We start from the raw sequence: 21,015 nt of genomic DNA, 5'->3' as shown, positions 1-21,015 counted from the left end.
TGGTGTGTAGCTAAAAACATTCTCACGACCTCTAGTACATGTCGTGACTTAAACATAAGAACATATTATGGCTAAGGCTACAGTTATACACGTCGTAATAATAATATTAAACACCCTGTCTGCTGACAGTCATCAACTCTTCTCTCTAGTTATCCTTGACCAGATGTACCCTGTAGAAACTCATAAGCATGACTAAGCATTTAACAGTCTAACTAGACATCCTATCTCCACTAAACATTTCTAATACATAAAGTATCTATCCAATTTCTATCTGACTAAAAATACTTAACACATGCAAACAGGAACACACCTAGGCAGCAGCTCATTTGTTTTCTCAGAAACAATATGGCACTGAATAGGGTGACGGGGGTGTGACTGACATGTTGAAGCTAACCCTCAGCCTGGTAAATACAAGAAACAAATAAACCAAGGCAGAGAAAAGCCTAGTACGCCGAACAAACAGTGACAAGACGATGCTAATTAAAATGGCATTTAAACACCAGGTCATAATTTACACCACCACACAGAGTACAGCTGACGGACTGGTGATGATATGTCATGCATTATTTGTACAGGACAGCTTATGCATTTATGTTCTCTATGGTCATGACTTTTAGCTATACTTTTTTAACTGTTCACTACTTTTAGTTAGTTTAGTTGAGTTGTTTCCAGCCACTGTGGTTTAATTATCCAACCAGTGAGCACTGAGCCTGCACCAGGAAGCTTTGCTTGTAAAATATGAGCAAAAACCATGGTTCATACTTAAATAGTCTAAACGTATCCCTTAACTTGTACAGGTTGAATTTCACACAGGTTGAAGCCACACTCCAAATCCCTAGGTATTTTTATAATTCATAGGTTTCTGTTGTGCTGTTGTGGTTTGTGGCTGCTAGTAATGAGTAAGAGTGCCGACAGTAGTGTGCCATTCAGTCCAGCTGTAAAAGGAAAGACAGGGGAACCCATCAGCTCACAGCAAGGGGCATTAGCTGCTAATCAGACTCCCCGGCGTGCTCATTGCCTCCTGCTTTTAATTAAAGGGCCGGTTTGGTGCCGACTGATAAGGAGCTCACCGATGTACTCCATTTCCTGCCCTCTACCTTTAAAATCATATATTCCTCAGTGTCTTCCTTTAAACTTGATAAGTTTCCTTTTACAATGATATATTCATTATTTAAAATAGAAAGTGGGATCTTCTGTAAAAAAAGATTTCTCACTTAAGGTAAAACTCACAATGGAATACCTATATTCAGGTTATGTGTCTACAAATACCAGACTTAAAGCCATATTCCTACATATGTTTTTTGTGTCAGAAAATAATATTTTTAAGTGAGAACCAGGTCCTGAGTTATGTTTATTTTGTCTGCATCTGTCTGTGTGGCAAGAGCAAGGGCAGGTCTCGAAGATTTTGGATGGGTTGGCTAGGCTGGGGCATGTGTAAAAGATAAATTAAACCCTTAGCTGTATGAAATATTGGACCATACATTATTAAGAATCAAGTTGTTTGTTTTGTGTATAAATGCCTCACACGTAGTACTTTCTTTTGTTAGCTTTGGCTGTGCTCCTTATTTAGTGAGGGCATCACTTCTGCACAGTGGTACCCCCCACCCCCCCACTGAGGTGATTCAGGTCAAGTACAACAACACAGTCAGAGGAATGAATGCAACTGTATATAAACTGTATAAAATAAAACAAATTTGACCATTATCAATTATAAAGCATCAGAAAATGTTAGTTATATTTAAGGCAACAGTTTGTCGTTGTCTTTCATTCATTAATACTGACAAGCATCACATTTTGACTCTGGCAGGAGTGGCCAATCAGATCCTGGGGATGGCCCCTGGCCACCCCCTTGGCTCTGCCCATTGGCAAGATCAGTCAGACCTGTGATTAAAACTGTGATAATTTGTAGTGAACTTATATTAGTCTCCCTTTTGCCTGGGTCTCCATGTAACCTCTGGAGGACCGAAGCAGCTGGTCACTCGTGACGTGTTGAACGAGCAGGACTGTGAATGAAACAGACAGAGATCCAGGGGATTAAAGACTCAGCAGGGAGAATAATTACTTTGCTGATGGTGAGACCTGAAATAAAATGACCTGACCACCTCTGAGAGAGCTGTTTCCATAGCAACCCAGTTGAAAGAGTAGAAAGGCAAAGCATAGGAGCTGAGAGTGCCTGACTGTCTACTCACACACACACACACACACACACACACACACACACACACACACACTGTACCAACCGACCAGTGTTTCACTGTCTACTTATGCCTGGTGGATGCTAAGAATGCAGCGAGTCAAAGTATTAAATATTCATTACATCTTTTTCATATTGCTAACCTGCCTGCATCTTCATCTACACCTCCTTTCTAACTGGTGTAAATTTAATGAAATAAAAACCTGTCCCTATTTTTCAGCATTCAGTTTAAGAAAGCTTTATTGAGGCAGAAGGGAACACGGAGAAAGGTGAGAATGAGTAGGAGGTAGAGAGAGAAGAGCTGCAGACCCTTGGCAGCAGATCAAAGGATGTGGTGAAGAAAGACAAATCACACTGAACTGACAGGGATACACACAGAAAGCTGACATATGCGATGAAGGAGGGGCAACCGTCCGACACTTTTACCTTTGGAGTTCGTTTCATGTTCCTTTCATGATGTTGAGTTGAACATTAAAACTTCTTTAGTTTTACTCTGCTTGTCTGATGTGATCGTGCAATCCCTTGTGCCATTAAACTAACATGAGAGTTAGTTTAGAAACCTCAATTTGACATTTGAGGAAAAAGTTGCACTGGAGTGGGAAATGTTGTTGCAGTTATTAAATCGGCTCCTTCTGACACAGATATTTTATTGAATGAGGCCCAAGACATTTCCAGAAGGTGCTGTTCCTTATCGCTTTACTCTGTAACACATATCTGAAGTGTGTTGGTCTTTGGTTCTTCTTACCATACTGACTCTGAGAGACGAGACAGTCCAAGTAACTTCAAAACAGTGCTGATTTATTCAAAGGATCACAGGTAAAATTAACATTACACGCTCAGGTATCTTGCACCTCCAAACTGCTCGCAGGCAGATGTAAGATGAAAGACCCTGAACCCACCAGGCCTATACATGATATCCCTTCGGTTGGGCTAGCCCCATACTACACAGAAACGTCAACCGAGACGTCTCTGTTGCCAGCTTTGCAGCTGGCCATAGCAGTAGTCAAAACATGAAGCAAATCAATGTGCGTGTGTGTGTGTATCTGTTGATTAAGTGGTGTGTAACTAAAAACATTCTCACGACCTCTAGTACATGTCGTGACTTAAACATAAGAACATATTATGGCTAAGGCTACAGTTATACATGTCATAATAATAATATTAAACACCCTGTCTGCTGACAGTCATCAACTCTTCTCTCTAGTATCCTTGACCAGATGTACCCTGTAGAAACTCATAAGCATGACTAAGCATTTAACAGTCTAACTAGACATCCTATCTCCACTAAACATTTCTAATACATACAAGTACCTAATCAATTTCTATCTGACTAAAAATACCTAACAAGTGTTAAAATGTCTGTTTAATAATACAACTCGAAAAGACTATTTTATACCAGCTACAGTTTAAATAGCTGAACAAATCAGCTGGTGTGAACTGAAAGAACATGCCAGATGAAATAACAGTATGGTAATAAAATATAGATAATTAGTCCAATTCTGTGTGCAACCCAGTGACTTGGGACCATTTTCACCAATTTTGTTATAATTAGGCTTGAAATAATATGGGTATCCCAAAGGTGCCTGTTTTATTCACTGCAAGTAAAAGTTTAAATGTATGGAAATGGTGTTAAAGATGCCATTAGCCTGTGCATAAAAGTTGCAAAGCTTTTAATTGCATCCGCTGAAGCATGTGATGTTACAGGTGCTTCCATTACTGCAGGAAAGGCAGGGGTTTTACATCTGCTGCATGTGTTTTTTATTTATTTCACAAGATTTGGCCTAAAAAACTCGAGGCTTCCTCCATCAGCCTGTTACACTCGGATGATTATGCAGCCCACATACACGCCGCAGGGATCAAACTGTCAGCAGTCACCTTCATTCTTTGTCACCTTCTCTGTTGTCTGACAGTCAAAACATGCTCTGGCCAACCACTAAACTCCAGTAGGTTAGACTGTAATGTCTAATGGGGTGTGGCAGGGCGTTGAAGTTAACAGCATCCCCTGAGTGCACTTCAAGCACTGGATACTTTCATAGTACCTAAGTTACTCTGGGGACCTCTGACCTATCTGTCAAAATGTTCATTGGGTTTTACAGTGCATTTGTTAAGCTGTTTATTTACAACTGTTTGCATCATAAATTCATCTGTTATATGTCTGTGGAGGTGTGCCACATTTTGCCCACCACACATAAAGGACTACACTGCAGATATTCTAATGGATGGCATTTGATTGTTGTCTTTATTTTTGATTTGAGTGATTTTTGATTATTATTAGCCTCCTAGGCTGTCCTGATGTGAACATATTGATATTATTTCACAGTGGAACAGCCTCCATTCATTTGTATAAATTTGGTCAGGTTGTGATGATGATATTTGTTCTCACTGTCAGAGAGGGTTTTGAACCATTCAGGCAGACTTCAGCCACCACTAGGAGCACCAAGAGGGACTCAGAACCATTAGCACTGCTGAAGTGCCCTTGTGCAACTCACCATACTTAATAGCTGCTACCCTTATCTCTGACTGACTCAGCATTATGACATCAGTGAATGCTATGTGGAAAAATCATTTTGTCCTGACTGACGAGCTTGCAGAGTCTGGCAGTTGAAAATTATTTCAGGAGGGAAGAGGATCTGAGGTGTGTTTTATGTTTGATGTTGAAGGCAGATTGAGGGTTGAGTAAGTCAAACCAAGTGCGCCTGTCTGCATTCTGATGAGGCGAAAGCTCTTACCGCCTTTTGAGATCTTATTGCAGTACTCTCAGAAACTGCTGCACAAATGAGGCTTTGCTCATAAGAGTCTTTTCAATCAAGGCCTGGGCACAAAATGGCAGCTGAGAACATTAAACTTAAAGAACCCTACAGTGATATACACTGTCAAAATACAATAAAACCTATGTTACAGAAAGAACATAAATAAACACAGTGAAGACAGTATTTGTATCGGTCTCAAGTGGGCATCGACTGCTTCAGTTGAAATGTGCCCCATCCCATTACTGTCAATATGTGCGCTCGGTCAGTATTAACATATGGAGAGGAGAAGGTTATTAATTAAAGCTGTGTACACTCACATAAAACCACAGATCAGAGAGAGGTTCTTTTCTTCAGCGGCTCAGCAGCTGATTAACCTACCTTTGATCCTGTACATGTGGATATACATGTACAAGATAAGTGACAGCTGAAACACACATACTGACAGGAGGTGACGTAGATATTCAATAAGGATTGGAAGACGTTTCAGTTAAATACAAATGTAGTATTGTAATGCTAGCAGCAACCTGTTCTGCCTTTACTGCCTTGCTGTGAGTCTGTCTATCTCAGCCAGTCGGCGTTCTTCACTGGACACTCATCCCTCAACCCTCCCCTCTTCTTAAAGAAAGCAGCAGCTGCCGCCTCTTCTGTTTCCTCTCCGAGCCAGGGTTAACAAATTCCCTCTGATTTACAAGGTCATAAAACTTCCCTGTTCCTCCTCCTCCTCCTCCTCTCCTGCTTCATTCAACCTCTCCAGCTAGCATCAGTTAGCATGTGCTCTTGTTCAAGGCTGCCGCAGTCGATCTGCCTCCTGGTTTCAGATTGCATATGGTGTGGTCTTGGAGACGTGTCCATCCCCATACAGTACGGATGAATAAACATTCTCTGTGTGCTGAAATTCACATTGGTTCTCCAAGGACGTGAAGGGGGAAATGTGCAATAATTTTATCTGTCCTCACCCCAGTTAGTGTTGCCAAGTCATAGCTTCTTTGTCCTTCACAAGGTGCAGGCTGAGGCAGGATTATGAACTGAAATTGAATATTAATGCAAGAAGCAAAAAGCAAAGGAAATCCACAATAAATCTAAGCATGTTGACACGGCTTCTCCTACATGTTGTCCACACGTACTGTCTTGCTCTACCAAGGATGTGATTTTTATATCTTGCAGCCTTTTTCTGGGTTGTTCTTTTTTAAACACACACTGCTTTATTTCACCATGCCTTTGTATTACATACTGTACATTGAGGGGACCGAAACCTGTTAACACACTCACATTGTGGGGACTCCGCCTGACTTTTAGGTTGGCAACATGGTCTAAAATTGGGTATTAGGCAAGTAGTGGTTATGGTTAAGGTCAGGATAAGTCTACAGGAAATGAATGTAAATCAATGTAAAGTCCTCACAAGGAATAAAAACACAGCGTGTGTGTTTGTGTGTGTGAATGCAGCCTCGCTTCAGAAAGTGTCAGGCCAGTGATGTCCTCTGGCCGTGAAGCTTTGTGGCAGCTGTCTTGAACGCTCATGGCAGTGGTCACATCACACACATCCTGCTGCCTTTACAGATGTTACAATGTCTGCCTTTACTTGTGTGTTTTTTCCCTTCCTCTGTCAGTCATGCCACACATCACACTCTTACATGTTCGCAGAATTTATGAATATGATAGACATATAATCTATATATGTATATAGAGGTGGAAAGTAACTAAGTACATTTACTGAAGTACTGTACTTAAGTACAATTTTGATATTAACTTGATTATTTTCTTCACTACCTTTCTGAGAAAAATATCATACCTTGTACCCACTGCATTTATTTGACAAATTACTAGTAATAAAATACAGTACAACCATAACACTTTATTGATCCTTGGTGTAAAATGCACAAGCTACCCAGCAGTAGTCCATATTATAAGCATATTAGATTAAAATTAGCTCTGCCTTTAGCAGCTACGAGATTAAATGTGATGTACACAATAATATATCAATAATTTTAATTCACTAATATGCATTCATGTGAATTGTGCCAGTCAGCATAATGACTACTCTTACTTTTGGTATTTTAAGTGTATTTTATGCTAAAACTTTTGTACTCAAGTAACATTTTCAATACAGGATTTTTGCTTGTAACAGAGTATTTTTACACTGTTGTATTGCAACTTTTATTCAAGTAAACAACTTCTTCCTTTAGAGTTTGTTGTAAATATAATCTGTATTATAATACTGCATTTTAGTACTAAATCTTTGCTAAGCTCATGAATCATTAAAACCTTAACTTCCATTTTTTAATTCTATGTTGAATGTGGCCAAATCATTACCAGTGTCAGTCTTTTTATCATATCAGAGTACTAACAGCTCATGTCAAGTTTAACAGATAGGTTAAATTATTCAATATATTGACAGGAATTACCAGGCTGCATTGGAATCACTTGCATTTTTAGACAGTAAAATGTAAATATATCAGGATTAATGGCATTTCTAGACACATGTCACAGTATGGGTGCCTCAGTGCTTGTATTTTCATCAATTTCTTCTGATTTCTTTCTATAGATTTTGCGTGTGTGTGTGTGTGTGTGTGTGTGTGGCCCCTCTTCAGATAACTATTAACCTTCATTTATAAATCCCTCCTCACATACATGAATCCTAGCTCAGCTCTCCTGAGTGAAAAGATTACAGGGTAGTGATTTCACTGTCTAATTAGGACATCATCCAGCACATGCACACTTACATACAGTATATACACACACACACACACACACTAGGCTATTGTAGTTACAGCAGCCTGACTGGAGATATCTGATAGCCAGGCCTCCAGGGATCCTGGCGAGCGGCTCCCTGAAATTTAAGCCGCCAAAGGAAGCATTGAGGCAGTAACATGCACACACACAGAGAGAGAGAGAGCAGGGAACTAGAACAGTTTAAAATGCAGGCTCATGTGTGGGGGTTTGAAATGGGTAGCCTTTAACACAAACGAGACCTCGCTGCCCCATGACAGTTGAAACTAATGGTAATCAATAATATTGCAGTGGTTATGACTGGGACTGTAGGTGACACGTACTGGTGAATGTGTCTCTGTGGCATTATCCTGTCATTATGGAGAAAATAGCCAGCTTTTATCTAAACTGCCTTCCTTGAGCTTTAAAAGCACTCGACTGTACTGTACATCAGTCCCATGTGGCACAGTTTTCAACGGGGACAGGACAAAGTGAAACTGACAGATTTTGCACTGTGCTCCAGCAGGAGACACTGTTTAGGTTACACTCTCCTTTGAAAATCAAAGACCTGCTGTGACAATCTCAGTGTGGGGACCATCAAAAACCTTTCATTAAGGAAGTAATGCTTCCATCCAAACTGATTAGCATGACATAGCTTTAAATAGAAGCTCTTAACAGGGCCCCTGTGAGCAACTTGACAGGGCCTGCTAGAAATTTATGAGCGGAGTAAACACATTATCAGCCAAAGTTGTTATTTAAAAAAAAAAGGGTCTGATATCACACCTTGCCACATCCTTTGCCTAACCCCAGCTCACACACAGCCTGGAGTCAATCGCGTGGACTGAATTAGTTGTCGACAAACACATGAAACAATGCAGAGGCAACATACAAACAAAAGCTGCTGTTACAGATTCACGCATATATTTGTTCAGGTTTAAATGCTTGATTTAAGATTCTTCCTGTCCTTGGTGCACTTTTGACCTCAAAATCAGCTGAGTAGCATTCCTGTAAATGTACTATAAACGTAGGCTGGACATGACTTGGTATAATGGAGGCTGTTTTTATTGGCCATTTATACTTTGTCTAATCAAAGACATCACAGATCACATGCACTTTTATGTCAGTAGCCGGCCATTGTGTGCACTGTTGCTCTTCACACGGTGCTATTTTAAGGTCTGTGGCCAGATGGTCAGTCAGGTAGCTTGGACAAAAGTTCACCGGGCTACACAATAGAGTAATGATACTGCTCTGCTTTTTCTGGACTGCACCAGCTTAACCTAACTGCAATGATAAATTATTTTCAGTTTGTGTCAGTATTTTGCAAGTGAATGTGGTGTTTCTTTCTTTTTTAATGAAAATAAATGTGCCTTCTCTGATTTCCATGGAGTTGTTAGTCTGCTGAACTCTCCCAGCGAAAAATAACCAGTGGAAAAAACTCAGTGGTCCTTTTTTGCTTTCTCTCTATTTGTCTCAGGACAAGAAGAAATACCTTGACATTATCCACAGCTACATGGAGGTTCACGGCACCGTGCACGGCACTAGCACTGTGCACCTCCCGAGCTATGTCAAGAACCATGGCATCTTGAGCGGTCGAGACCTGCAGTTCCTCCTCCGGGAAACCAAGGTGAGTGTGCCTGGCTCTAATTTGTCTCACATGAAAGCATGGCCCTACAGGGAAATAAAAATGTGACCAGTGAATGCCACAGATTCCCTTTGACATTTTTAAATAACTAAGAACCTGTGGTTCAGCTGACCTGCAGCGTAGTGAGGATGCACTCTATCTTTGTCACAAGCCCCTGATTCATTTTACGTGCTGAGGTTGTGAGACCAGCTCTGAAATCTCCTTTAATAGTCTTTCCTTGAATGAAATGAACAGATAGGATTGGTCAGATATGCTAGATACTATAAATTCACCTAAGGCGGCATTCATTTTGTTAACCAAGATTGACCAGCTTTGTCTGAACACAAAGACCTCTCACTTGCAAGTGTAACTTCTAAGCACATTTCAGTGCAAAAATGCAACTTGAAGGGCAAGTTGGAGATATGTTAGCTGTTGGATGAAGAAGAGTGGAAAACAGAGACCCTCTTTTCAAGAGCCTTGTGCTCAGTGGCTCTAGTTTCTGTCCTCAATCCACGTTATGACTTGTCCCTCTCACTACTCAGACCATTCTCGCACACTGGACTGTACCGTAAGGAGCGAGCTCTCCAGAGGCAGTGACGTACGAACACGTCAGCAGCTAAACGCACACTGTACCTATTGATGGAAAGCTGTGAAGTGATGAGTGTAATGCCACCTTAAAAACAATACATTTAGTTATCAATAACATAAAAAACAGATAGCTTCTAGAAATAGAATTAAATTGACATGATCCTCAAACACCAGACACAATGTTTGGTGAAGGTGAAACCCACCCCTGGTGCTGGCATTGGAAGATGGAGTCTGTGTTTTGGGTCCAGCCTTCATCCTTCTCAGAGGAATATTCCTGGAGGAGAGCCTCGATTTCTCAAGCCTCTGAAACCAGATGCTTCCATGTCGAACCAGGGTTAGGTGACAGGAACGGGACATCAGACTAGAGGTGTGGCACACATCATGATGCCAACAGTCATAGAGAAAAGATGGATCAGGATTTTTGCTGAAAAGATTCCGAGCCCTGTGTCGGCCATGAAACGGTTCTTGGAGGCCAGATTTGATCACCCACAGCCAGTGTTGTTAAAAGTGATGTTAATGACTGAGACAGAGAAAAGTGAGATACAGTATAAGATCAATTGATGGAATGCTTTATTGACCCCTAAATAGAGATTTCATGTGGTTCTGCATGGAAACCTCATAGGAGAATGGCCTGTTAAATCCCACAAAACCCAACACGTTAAGAGCTTACAAGGAAAACGGGAGGCACTGTTGGCACAGATTTTCTCATGCTACGTAAACTACACATTAATTGTTACCTGTACACAGGCTGCCTCAGCTAATTGGCCTCGTGGGGGTTAACGCCTAACAGTCTGCTATAAAAATACTCAGAGTGCAGAGGCGTTCCTGTGAAGACGAGTATGTCTTCTGATATTTGATTTTCTCCCCAATAAAAATGCTTAAAAGAAACTGATGTACTGTGGCCTATCAGGAAAATAGTGTCAGTGATCAAAGTGCTGAAGTGTGTGAGTCACATCTTTCTGAATTGTTTCTCTTATATTTCACACTTGTTTAATTTCCTCTAGTTTGTCTGTTTTGTGTTTCTCATTTTCTTTGTTTTTCCCACTCCTCAACACAACTACTACATTACATGTTAACCATCGATTTGGATGTAGGACAAAGAAGTAACCTGTTTTATTTTAGAATACCAGTTTTTTCCTCTTCTTTTTGCTTTTACATTATTGCATAGTAAAAAACCACATCCCATGGCAGGTGCTGGAGCTATAAACAACCTCATGAAGTCCCAGGGCCATTGAACTCAGCCACTCCTATGTTAAGTCAGTCACAAAACTACAAACATCTTGTGATGAAGCAGAAGGAGCTGGATGTTCTTTGTTATTTCATTATCCTTTGCATTACAAATAAGGATGGTTGGTCTGTTAAATTGCATGCGAGTCAAAGAGACAGAGAGGAGAGGCTCCTCTTTGTGTGTGCTGTTTCTGTTGGGTGCTCTGAAAACTACTAAGGAACTCATGGAGAGTGTGGGAGCCTTCATCAGTATCTTTTTAGTGGGTGATGTGGAGTTCTTTGTTCAGATCCTCTAGCTGTTGGTGCTCAGGATCACCACCCATTGTTCAGACCTTTCCTTGGAATGATGGCTGATGAGTTACTACTTTATCTGAGAAGCAAATTAGTCTGGTGATAGGACAGTTGTATGATGATAATATAATATGAAAAACAGTGAATTGTTTTTCTTTTTTTAGTTTCATGCTGATGGAAGATCCCAGTGGAGCCCTTATTCAAAGTTAAATCAGCTTCCGAACACAGGAAGTACTCCTCCCCAAAATTAAAGCATCTTTTTTGAATGTTTGTGTCATGTTGCACTAAGGTGCAGTGCTTAGTCTTGGAGTGATGTCACGTATCTGAGTTGAGGGATGGATGGATGGAGACGCACGTATCTGAGTTGAGGGATGGATGGAGACAAGCTGTATGCTCCGAGTGGAAAGAGGCAGTCTGAGAGATTGCTAACATTTGTGGAGAGAGACAGTGTCACAGTTAGCAGCCATTTTTAATTCCCTGCCTTAACTAGAGCTGGCATGTGCTGATATGTCAGGTGCATATCAGTTTTTCTCTGTGAGCTGCACACACACAGGTGAAGCCGCTGAGCTGATGATCAGATTGAACATGCCTTGCCACAGGGCTTCAGTTTGGCTCATTCATGTCTGGGGGCTCTGTGGGAGCAGACGCTGCTCCTAGACACACTGGCACAGTGACAGTTCTGGAAGCAGTTTGTCAGATAATAGTTTGAATGCACAGCCAAGTGTCTCGTGTGCATCTTCCAGGACCCTGAGGGGGCTCCATAAGTAAACACTTAAATAACTGAAAATTAATCAGCAGCTATTTTGATCATTGCTTAACTGTTTCTGTCATCACTTGCTTGCGCTTCTCAAATATGGTTTTATTTGTTGTACCTAACAGCCAATTGAATATCTTAATATTTGATACTGTTGGTCAAACAAAACAGTCCCACACAAGACCTTACCTAGGCCTGAGAACATTTCAGTGCCTTCTTTTTATTGCTTTTTAATGTTTCGTCATTAACTAAACAATTCATCAAAAAAAGCAGATGAATAGGTGATGAAAAATCATTAGTTGCAGAAGCATACATTTGCTTACATAGAATCTTGAATGAGGTACTTAAAGGAGTATTTTGAAATTGAAATATTGCTATTTTTACTTCAGTGATTGTCTGAATACTTCTTCCAGCACTGAAAATGTTACTTCTAACCAGAGTATTGCACATTAATGACATTTGTCTGTTGTGTTCAGTGACATTTTCTTAACATGTGCTGCTGTTTCATCCTCCTCATCGTTACCTCACGTGCACTGGCAGTGGGTGAAGATCAGAATTGCAACTGACACCAGGCTCAGGAGAACAACAGCATTGATCACTCACACTTGATACTCACATGAATATATAGAACTGGTTTAATGCAAGTTAATCAGGAGCTCTCAGGTGTTGGTTCCTCTTTATAAACCTCTACCAGTCCCACGAGAGATGTGTGGGTCCACTGCTTCTGCTCTCAGCCATTGAGGCTCGCTCGGTCTCCTCTCTTCATTCCCTGCATCCTCGCAGCCTATAATAAATAAAGCCTTGAGGAGCTTTTGCATGCACAGACATACAACAGAGGAAAAGGAACTGTGCTATACTGCCACCTGTTGGCAGAACAAGAAATGATTATATTATTATTACAGATTCTTCAGGTGTATAGCACTGCACAGTGTGTTAGACAGTGAGTGTGTCTCTGTGTGTGTTCTGTTCTGTTCCTATGGGCAGATACACACACCAACTAATACCACACAGAGTAGCCGCTGTGGCCCGGGTTGCCCCTACCCCCCTCCCTCAGCCTCATGTGGACAAGCTGCTGCAGGTTGTGGCATTCTGCAGCTGCCTCACAATTATTTACTCTTCCCATCCAGAGAAAAGAAGTTCTTTATATGTAAAGAATTGTCCTAAAAGTATATTTGGCCCTTATGAGTACACACAGTACACATAGTACACACAGTATTCTGGAACAATCAGTGGCTTTAGAAACCCACTGATTCCTTTTCCCTTCCATCTGTATCTTGTGTTTATTTCTCTCTTTTTGTCTTTTAAATGTGGTTTTAAATGGTTTAATGAGCATTTTAAAGGATTGGTTCATGGTTTTAAGAGCTACTGTGAAGCTTTAGGAATCTTGTTTCCATGCTGACACTGAGGTAGTGTGTTTCCATCAGCAAAATAACCAAAGCACTCCCTCCTTACCAAAGCTGTAGTGGCCTGTGGGAAGAATAAACATAATAGGGAGGTCTTCATATTATTCTGCTTGTTTTCCCTCCTTGTGTTATATTAAGAGAATACTGCTGCTTCAAGTGTTTTTTGTGCTGATAACACAGGAGGTTTGTTTCAACAAGGGCCAACTGCTGCTATCAGCAAACACCAGAAGCTCCTCAGCTCAGCCAGTGAGCTTCTCTCCCCGTCCGAACACAGGCATCGTAGTTACCGTAGCTGTTTCAGTGGCTGCAGGATGTTGACTCCAACATGCCTTCTTCTCGTTTGCCTCCAAGTCTTGAACGTGTGCTATCAGCTTTTTAAAAAAGCATGAACACAGACCGTTTCTTGATTGGGTTTACATTAACCAGCAGTGTTAGTACAGCCATCCTGGAGTTCAAGCTGTACCTTCATATTGTTGCAAAATAGTCATTTTTCACAGTTTATGTGCATGTTCTCAGCCTCTGGCCTTTAGTTTTGTTATTCATTTCACATTTCGAGCAACAAACTGTAAGAAAGTCACTGAGGGTCAAAGCACACGATCTTTTTCTTTGAAACTACAACATATTTGAAGAAGATGCTGTGTGTATGTGTCCTCTGCCTAACACTGGGTTAAAACCAGCATTAGAAGCTTAATGGAGTCTGTTGCTCTTGATATTTTCTCTCCTCTGCAGTTGTTCGTGGGTCTGTCCTTCCCATACGAGGGCCCTGCCCCTCTGGAGGCCATCGCCAACGGCTGCGCATTCCTCAACCCTAAGTTCAGCCCGCCAAAGAGCAGCAAGAACACTGATTTCTTCAAGGGCAAACCCACTCTGAGAGAGGTGAGTGGAGGAGGACAAGGTTGCAGTCCTTTCCCCAACATACGACTGTTAAATGCTGACTGGTTTTCTCCTGACTGCAGTTGACTTCCCAACATCCATATGCTGAGGTGTACATTGGGCAGCCCCATGTGTGGACAGTGGATATCGAGAACCCTGCTGAGGTGGAGAGGGCGATTCGCTCCATCCTCAGCCAGAAGGTAAACATGGAGCAAAGACACACTGGCACACAATCAGTCATTCATTTCAGCTTTGGGGCTCAGGCTAATTGACAGAAGTGTTTGGAAGGCACCATCTCCAGAGACAGCATGTGTGTGAAGAGAGACAGATCCTGTTGTGTCTTCTTGCATGTACATGTATATTTAAATCCCGGACTCAGACCTCGTGTTGTGCTGTGCTCTGCCAAGCGAATCCAAACAATGTCTTATTCATCTGACACACCCGGCAACCGTCATGTGCTCTGTGATCCGTGGCGAGCTGCTCACACTCACAAGACACGGGCTCAGTGCAGAGGCAAGGGCTTCAGCCATTGGTCTGCCTTGTTTGAAGTTTCCCTCAGTAAATCCAAGGCAGCAGGCTGATGTTCGACCAGTGTGAGTTCTGTGTGCCTTCATACACACATGCACAGAGAAACGGGCTCTATTCAGCTCTGCTTAGACACACACTCTGGCTTTGTGAGATTGCCAGAGAATCTCTCTTGACTTATCTTTTTGTTTGTGTGATCAGATTGAGCCCTACCTGCCCTATGAGTTCACCTGTGAGGGGATGCTGCAGAGAGTCAATGCCTTCATCGAGAAGCAGGTACTGCCTACAGAGCGAATTCACACAAAACATGCTGAAATTTGGTGAACCTGAAGGCGTGTGCATGTGGAATTTGTCTAAGCATGTTTTGACTGCGTTTCCTGCCTTTTTGTTGTCAGGACTTCTGCCACGGTCAGGTGATGTGGCCTCCCCTCAGCGCCCTGCAGGTCAAACTGGCTGAGCCGGGACACTCCTGTAAGCAGGTGTGTCAGGAGGAGCAGCTCATCTGTGAGCCCTCCTTCTTTCAGCACCTCAACAAGGACAAGGACCTGGCCAGGTGCGACAACAACCCCCCCCAAACACACCAAATGAATGTATACATAGAAACAAGAGTAGATACAGTGTTTGAGGTGTTATGTTAAAAGTGGCCATCAGGTGGCAGCACAGCACAGATTTGAGCTGTTACGGGGGGGCAGTTTCTTTACTGATCAGTCTCATTCAGAGTCAGTTATACCGTATATGGACAAGAAAAACAAGCCATTAAAGATAAAGGCAGTAAAATCTGTGTGTTTCTCAGGTTTGGTGTTGAGTGTCAGACGGTGGAGTCCAGTGCTGACACGGTGGTCCCGGCCTACAGCGAGGCTCGCCACCACTGCATCTTCCAGTCAGACCTGCTGCTGTTCAGCTGTGCCGGTGCCAATCAGTCGCTGCGACGCGTCTGCCCCTGTCGTGACTACATGAAAGGCCAGGTGGCGCTGTGTAAAGACTGCCTATAGCGCCCACACAGGCTGACGGGATGGGGTGGGCTGGGTTTTGGGGGGTTTAGTCATGGCTGAAATGGGGGTTAAAATCAGAGCAGCTTCATAAGTGTGCGAGTGTGTTGGAGAGAGACACACTCCAGGGCATCATCGAACACACACACACCAGACATTTACTTGTCTGTGTTTGTTCATCACACTTATTGTTTCCCTCAGCTGCTGGGAGTGAAGCAGCCACCCTGAACATCCATCAACCCCCCGAGTCACCAGCAGAGGCGCTACGAGTCGTGGAAGTGGTGGAATATTACTTGAATCAGCAAAAGGGAGTCGAGTTAGACTTCAGACTGGCAGCACACGTCAGTGACTGGCTGCCTGGTTGTCTCCAGGGCAGCAAGAGACCAAGGAGACTTAAAGACTCCTTTCTCACAGCCCCCAACCCCCACTCCAGCCCCTCCACCCACCTCCCCTGCTCAAATCTGAAACTGTTGATTCTTTAGGTAGGTTTGCACTGGACTGCCCTGAAGGCCCACATCCACTCCACATACACACACACAGACACCCACATGGAGAGCCTAACAGATGGCGGCTAGAGATGAACCCAGTTTTACACTGTAACCAACTCTTTCCTCTCTTCGGGACAGACATGACGAGAGTGGACTTGTCCTGTAGATATGAAGATTTCTATTCTGAAAGCTTGATCATTTCCTGACACATACAACAGTTACAACAGTTTCCATTCCTCCTTAAAAGACAGGAAGAAGTCCAGCTGTGGATCAGGTACCGCACGGTCCGTCCCTCGATTGTCATAAGTTGCACACTTATTTTAAATGGCAGATGTTTTTTTAAGTTGTAAATAAGATTGTGTCACACGTGTGTTTCTACAAAATGCCAGTAGGGAAACATAACCCTGTTTTTGTTTGACACCGTCCGGTACGACACACACACACACACACCCAGAGGTGAGGCTCATTCTCTGTAGCACAGCTGTCGTGTACGACGTCACCTTGCTTCAGGATGTTGTGACGTTGTGTTGTAGATGATAGGCCGTCGTCGTGGTAACACAAGGCTAACATGTTTTTCCAAAGACTCCACAGCCTGCAGAGAAACAGCAGAACCTTACCCAAATGTTTGTGTCTTCATGGAAGCTAAAACCTAGGAGAACAGATCCACACCGGAGAACAGCTCTGAATCCTTTCAACGACAGAAATATGCCGACGCGGCAATCCTGCAGCGCATAATATCTGATCATTCTCTTTGGAGAATCAGTAGAATCCTGATTTGCCTGCAGATTTGTGAAAAAAAGATGAGAATAAAATTCATAGTTCTTGTGGTGAATGGAAAAATGCACTACTATTTGCAGAGGTTTAACAAGATATTAGTAACACTGTACATGGTTCATATGGGTTTTGATGTTTTCTTTTTTTATTTATTTTGTATACAGATCTTTATCTCTGTGTTTTGCTGGAAATCTTTGTTTTTTTATTTATAGCAGGGGTGTCTTTCTTTTTTCCTTTTTATAGATTCCTATTTATGGAGAGAAATTAAAAATAAAAAAGGATGCGTGCTGATCTTTAAGTGTATGAACCAGTAGGCAAGGCCTTATCTGCTTCTGGAAAAATTAAAGCAGTAGTTTGAAGGAAAAATAAGAACTCCATTCAGACCAAAAAGGCTAAAGATGCATCAGATGTTCCAGGGAAACAAATTTTACACAGAAAAATGTTTGAGCAAAAAATTATAATGTGTAGAGAAATGATCACACCAAGAATAATTTAATTTGAGCAAGTGTTTTATTCCTAAAAACATGAAAACCGTGCCACGGGGATTAAGAAACCTGACAACTAGTTTAAAATCTTATCCTCAAATTTTAGCTGCTGTTTCCGGTTTTCTCTTCGTCCTCTCATCACTGTCCCTTGAAGACGAACAGTGGCAGACAAAAGTGAAAGCAGGAGCCTCGCACACTTTGTCCTTTGATTTCCAATCTGATTTTCAGTTTGCACATGTGTAAATTCAGACTAGATGGCACTGTTCAGCTATCATTCCTCACTGTGTCAGCTCAGACTGTTGTTTTTTTTGTTTTGTTTTGTTTTACTTTTTGAAGCAGGTCAGTGATCTGCTGCTAAGTTAGTGTTTCAAAGAACATGATGTGCCTTTTCTCACTTCATTTTGCTTCTGCTTCTGTTTGACTGTCAGCAAACTAACCCAGATTTATCTCCACTGATCAGTTGTCATCTTTTTTTTTCCTGCAGATCAGTTTTGTTGTTCAGATTCTTTAAATACTTTGAATTTCAAATATTTTATTTTCTTATTTATTTGAATACAGATGTGTACCTTCTGTAATGCTAAACGTGATCAGTCCAGTCCTTCTATTTACCTCACCGATCGGCCGTTCACTGCTAGTCAGGATTTCTGCCTTAGAAAGGATCATACCAGTGCTAATGTTTCCCATGTACTTATCATTGAATTGACATTTTATAGCAATCTGATGACCCAAGTGTTTTGATTTCAGACTGTATGAACTGCTGTTTTGGAGTAATCAGTAATCATGCAACATGTACTATCAAAGCTTTATTTTGTTTAAACATTAAACTGATTACTCACAGGAAGCTGTTGATGTCACACATATATAAGTAAGCTTAGACTGCACAAAGGTTTAAGCAATGACACCGGTGTTGTCGTTTCATTTCTAAGAAGCGACCTAAACATCAGCAGTGGTTCTTGGCTGCAGCGAGCAGCTGTCAGGTGGTCAGTTAAACCTGTTTTATTCCAGTTAAAGACTTTGTCTGGTTTACTCAAAATATCAAGTGTTTGGTTCCAAGAGAAAACTCAGTGTGTTCCTGAAAATAGGATCACTGATCAGCATAGGTTCACATATTTGTCTTTGTTAACATCAGCATCGAATGTCTCCGTAGTAAAAAGAAAAACAAAAACACACATACAGTGGCTTATAATACAGTCATATATCAATCTTTGTGTTTCAATCGACGTTGTTTGAAGCTGTCAGTTAGCATCCGGTGTGTGAAACACCAGAGTTGTGACGACTGTGGTCCAAGGTGAATAATGAATTGATTTTTGTTTTCACAGTCTTTGACCAGTAAGAGGGATATGACTTTATTTTTAAATAAACATTTTTTTCTGTGACAAAAGGCTCTGATTGTGGTTTGACATTTGTTTGACTTCAAAGCACTACAGTTTAACCTTGAATCCCAGAGTGTGTAACTGTGGGCAATTGTTTGTATAGTTTGAGTCCTGTAACACTGAGCTTAATGGAGTCAACTGAAACTGATCTGGTAGGTTATAAATCTGAGGGGTCATCACACGACTACTGAGAAGAGAAGAAAAAACTAAGTTATTCAGTTTGGGGACTTTTTCACTGTTTAGTGACAATTCTGGATAAGTTTAACAATTTGGGCATTGAACAGTTATTAAGATAAGACATTAGGATCAGTAGTTTAATATATTTTATAAGATTATTATATGTGATGTCTCAATCTTAAAAGTAATTAATTTGTCAGATAATGTAGGGGAGTAAAAAGTATAGTATTTGTGTCTGAAATGTAGTAAAAATGAATTGCATTAGTCCCTGGAGGAGAGGTGAGAAGGGGTTAGGTGTGTGTAGTGACTGTCCCAAGTCGGGGGCGGTCACCTTGTATGTAGGAGCCATGTTTGTGTAAACATGGTCCAGAGTTTTATTTCTAAGTTATGTTTATGTTCTAAGTGTGAAAATCTGAGCTTTAGCAGCTGCTTTTGTCTGTTTCGCATGCCCACGCATTAAACGAGCACGTTAACACGTCATTCAATTCACCTGCGCTTAGGTGCAGTCACGTGGGGACGGGCTTGTTGCCCACTGGTCACTAAGCGAGTGACGTCAGACCGTCATTGGTTTAAATATGGCGGCACTTCAAACTAGTGATGTTCAAATGAAGCATTGAACCAGTATTGAGCCACTTCATCAACTGTAATGAACATGGGTTCATTCATTCATTCAAAGATTCGATGCCACTCCAGTTCCATTTCCTCAGTCCTACAAGTCTTCAAGAGCCTCCTGGGATGTTCTCTGTGGCTGCTTGAGCAACACAAGTGCATTTATTTTCCTTGCAGGTACAGATTGTGTTTAGGACATGAAAAGTTTTCTTTCACACTGACACTTTTCATTTGTTCTCCACAGTCCAGACTCTGCTTGGATGATGTGTATGTTCTTGACAGATCAGTCATGTTCTCTTCAGGATCAACACTGAAAGCCCTAATTTCTGACTTTTGTCCAGGTACAGATGTTTACACTGTCTTTTAAAATTGTTTTTATTTTGCACTTATGTACTTTGTCTGTACTCACTGCATGTAACTGTAGCTATCAAGTTACCTTTACTTGATAACTACACTTGGAGTGAGGGTTTTTATGGGTTGTTTCCCCGCCCCCCGCCCCCTTGGCTAGACCCTCTAACCTTTTACCCCTCTGGCCCATTGAACAGCCGGTGCAAAGAGTCAATGCAAACATATGAACTACTACTGTATTTTATTATCACAAAGTATATAAAATAACAATAGTGTGGCTGCTGACTCAGCATCCACACAATTACAAACATGGCTGGTTAAAGATATCTCCACAAAAGACAAGCATAACTAAAGTTGTCATTAGGTATGTAAAAAAGTACTCTACCACCTTACACATGAATACACTGACAATTCAATGCAACGCTTCCACATCCGTTCTTAAAGCTCATAAGATCTGAAATTCTCAGATGTATAAATTAAACAATTACCGCCCTAGTCAAAGGTGGTGTTGTACTGGACTACATGATATTCAGAGGTGTTCTAATTGTCATGTAAGCTGGTACAACACCACCTTTGACTCTTCTTCTTCTTTCGGCTGTTCCTGTTAAGGGTCCCCACAGCGAATCATCTGTTTCCACCTAACTCTATCCTCGGCATCCTCTACTCTCACCCCAATTAACTTCATGTCCTCTTTTAGCACATCCATATATCTCCTCTTTGGCCTTCCTCTTGACCTCTTGCCTGGCAGCTCCATCTCCAACATCCTTCTACCAGTATAACCACTATCCCTCCTCTGCACATGTCCAAACCATCTCAATCTGGCCTCTCTGACCTTGTCCC

At 41.7% G+C, this 21,015-nt stretch overlaps 1 protein-coding gene across 1 annotated transcript in view; it reads left to right on the top strand.

Annotated features, from left to right (window-relative positions):
* mgat5 (alpha-1,6-mannosylglycoprotein 6-beta-N-acetylglucosaminyltransferase) overlaps positions 1-19,044 on the top strand; it is a 74,350-nt gene extending 55,306 nt beyond the window's left edge. Inside the window, exons 12-17 of the mRNA XM_020592102.1 lie at positions 9,125-9,274; positions 14,264-14,410; positions 14,491-14,607; positions 15,134-15,208; positions 15,328-15,485; positions 15,726-19,044. Coding sequence (XP_020447758.1) covers positions 9,125-9,274; positions 14,264-14,410; positions 14,491-14,607; positions 15,134-15,208; positions 15,328-15,485; positions 15,726-15,924 — 846 coding nt within the window. The 3' untranslated portion in view covers positions 15,925-19,044. The remainder of the gene's footprint in view (positions 1-9,124; positions 9,275-14,263; positions 14,411-14,490; positions 14,608-15,133; positions 15,209-15,327; positions 15,486-15,725) is intronic.
* The last annotated feature ends 1,971 nt before the right edge of the window (positions 19,045-21,015 follow it).

The sequence above is a fragment of the Monopterus albus genome, unplaced genomic scaffold (genome assembly GCF_001952655.1).
Source record: "Monopterus albus unplaced genomic scaffold, M_albus_1.0 scaffold16.1, whole genome shotgun sequence".
Classification (NCBI taxonomy): domain Eukaryota; kingdom Metazoa; phylum Chordata; class Actinopteri; order Synbranchiformes; family Synbranchidae; genus Monopterus; species Monopterus albus.
Note: the sequence above shows the minus strand (reverse complement) of the source record. Positions and strands in the feature narration are given on the sequence as shown.